This window comes from Nematolebias whitei, chromosome 22 (assembly GCF_014905685.2).
Source record: "Nematolebias whitei isolate Nwh7 chromosome 22, NemWhi1, whole genome shotgun sequence".
Taxonomy (NCBI): Eukaryota; Metazoa; Chordata; class Actinopteri; order Cyprinodontiformes; family Rivulidae; genus Nematolebias; species Nematolebias whitei.
Window position 1 is genome coordinate 1574002 of NC_056519.1, and position 1737 is coordinate 1575738.

General features: G+C 41.0%; 1 protein-coding gene across 2 annotated transcripts in view; it reads right to left on the reverse strand.

Annotated features, from left to right (window-relative positions):
• LOC119428202 (coiled-coil domain-containing protein 136) overlaps nt 1-1737 on the reverse strand; it is a gene marked incomplete at its 5' end in the record, with an annotated part of 10008 nt that overhangs the window by 7341 nt on the left and 930 nt on the right. For both annotated transcript variants that reach the window (XM_037695850.1, XM_037695849.1), the window contains 2 exon segments: nt 367-568; nt 829-946. In XM_037695850.1, coding sequence (XP_037551778.1) covers nt 367-568; nt 829-946 — 320 coding nt within the window.

Sequence of the window (1737 nt, forward strand, 5' to 3'; positions counted from 1 at the left end):
ACAACAACACATCAGTGTTATCATCACAACAACAACACATCAGTGTTCTCATCACAACAATGACACATCAGTGTTCTCATCACAACAATGACACATCAGTGTTCTCATCACAACAACGACACATCAGTGTTCTCATCACAACAATGACACATCAGTGTTCTCATCAGAACACCAACACATCAGTGTTCTCATCACAACAAAGACACATCAGTGTTCTCATCAGAACACCAACGACACAACAGTGTTCTCATCACAACAAAGACACATCAGTGTTCTCATCAGAACACCAACCACACATCAGTGTTCTCATCAGAACACTAAAGACATCAATGTTTTTATCAGACACAGAGGAGATTCTAATGGCACCTCTTTCTGGACCTTCTGGGCCGTCTCTGCAGCTTGCTTCAGCTGTACCTTCAGGATTTTGATCTCATCCTGGACCAGTGATGGGTCCAGCTCCTCCTCCTCTGGTCCAGGTTGAGACAGAGTGATGTAAGGGTCCGTTTTTACCTGCTCGTCTGGTTCAGTGTCGCCCTGCACTCTGACTGCCAGGTACGCATCATCACACCTGTCACAGGAAAGAGTCTGACTGTCTGCTGCTTTCAATCAGAACCTGATACATCTGAAGTCCAGTCATGTTGAGGAATGTTACTCCGAACCAGAACCAGAATTTATTCCTCATGACTTTCAGAAAGAACTGTGATAATCTTTTAGTTTTCCATCGATCAAAAACACAGCACCTTAACTGTGTGATCATAAAACACTTAAATCATCTAAAGTATTTCAACTCACAAGAAGTCACCAGAACTCTGGATCAGAACCACTCACACATCATCTTGTTGCTGCAGTTGCTCCACTTTGTTACTCAGTTGCCTATTGTTGCTGCTCAGAGTTTGATGTTCATCTGTCAGAGAAACAAACTCGTCGTGAAGCTGAGTCTCCTCCCCTGAACACACAAATCAATAAAAACATCCATGACTGATTATTAGCTTTGTTAAAATTATTATTTTAAATACAGCTGATTCACACAATTGTTTTTTTAATTTGTTCCCCAAATATAAAAAATATATATGGAAAAGGTTTTTTTACCTGTAGTTACAAAACCTTCCTTCAGTTACTGTTACTGTTAGATACGGTTAGTTACCCGGTTAGTTACAGTTACCCTGCTGGTTACAGTTACAATTAACTTGTTAAATACCCGGTTAATTTGTTAGTTCCCTGTTAGTTACAGTTACCTTATTAGTTATAGTTATACTGGTAGTTACAGGTTCCCTGTTAATTACAGTTACCCCGATAGTTAGGGTTAGTACTGGTTATTGGTCAGCACTGGCTCCCCTCAGGGCTGTGTGTTGAGCCCCCTCCTGTTCACGCTGCTCATATGACTGTGCTCCTCCCATCCAGGCTGTCATACTGTAAAGTCTGCAGACGATACAGCAGAACACCTGGAGAGCTGGTGCACGAAGAACAACCTTCACATCAATGTGAAGAAGATGCAGGAGATGGTCGTGGACTTCAGAAGGAATAAACACACCTGTTAGTTGCAATTACCCTGTTACTTACAGTTACTCTGTTAGTTAAAGTTGTTTTGTTAGTTACATTTACCCTGTTAGTTACTGTCACCCAGTTAGTTAAAGTTGTTTTGTTAGTTAATGTCACCCTGTTAATTCCAATTACTCTGTTAGTTACAGTTACCCTGTTAGTTACAGTTACCCTGTTAGTTACAGTCACCCTGTTAGT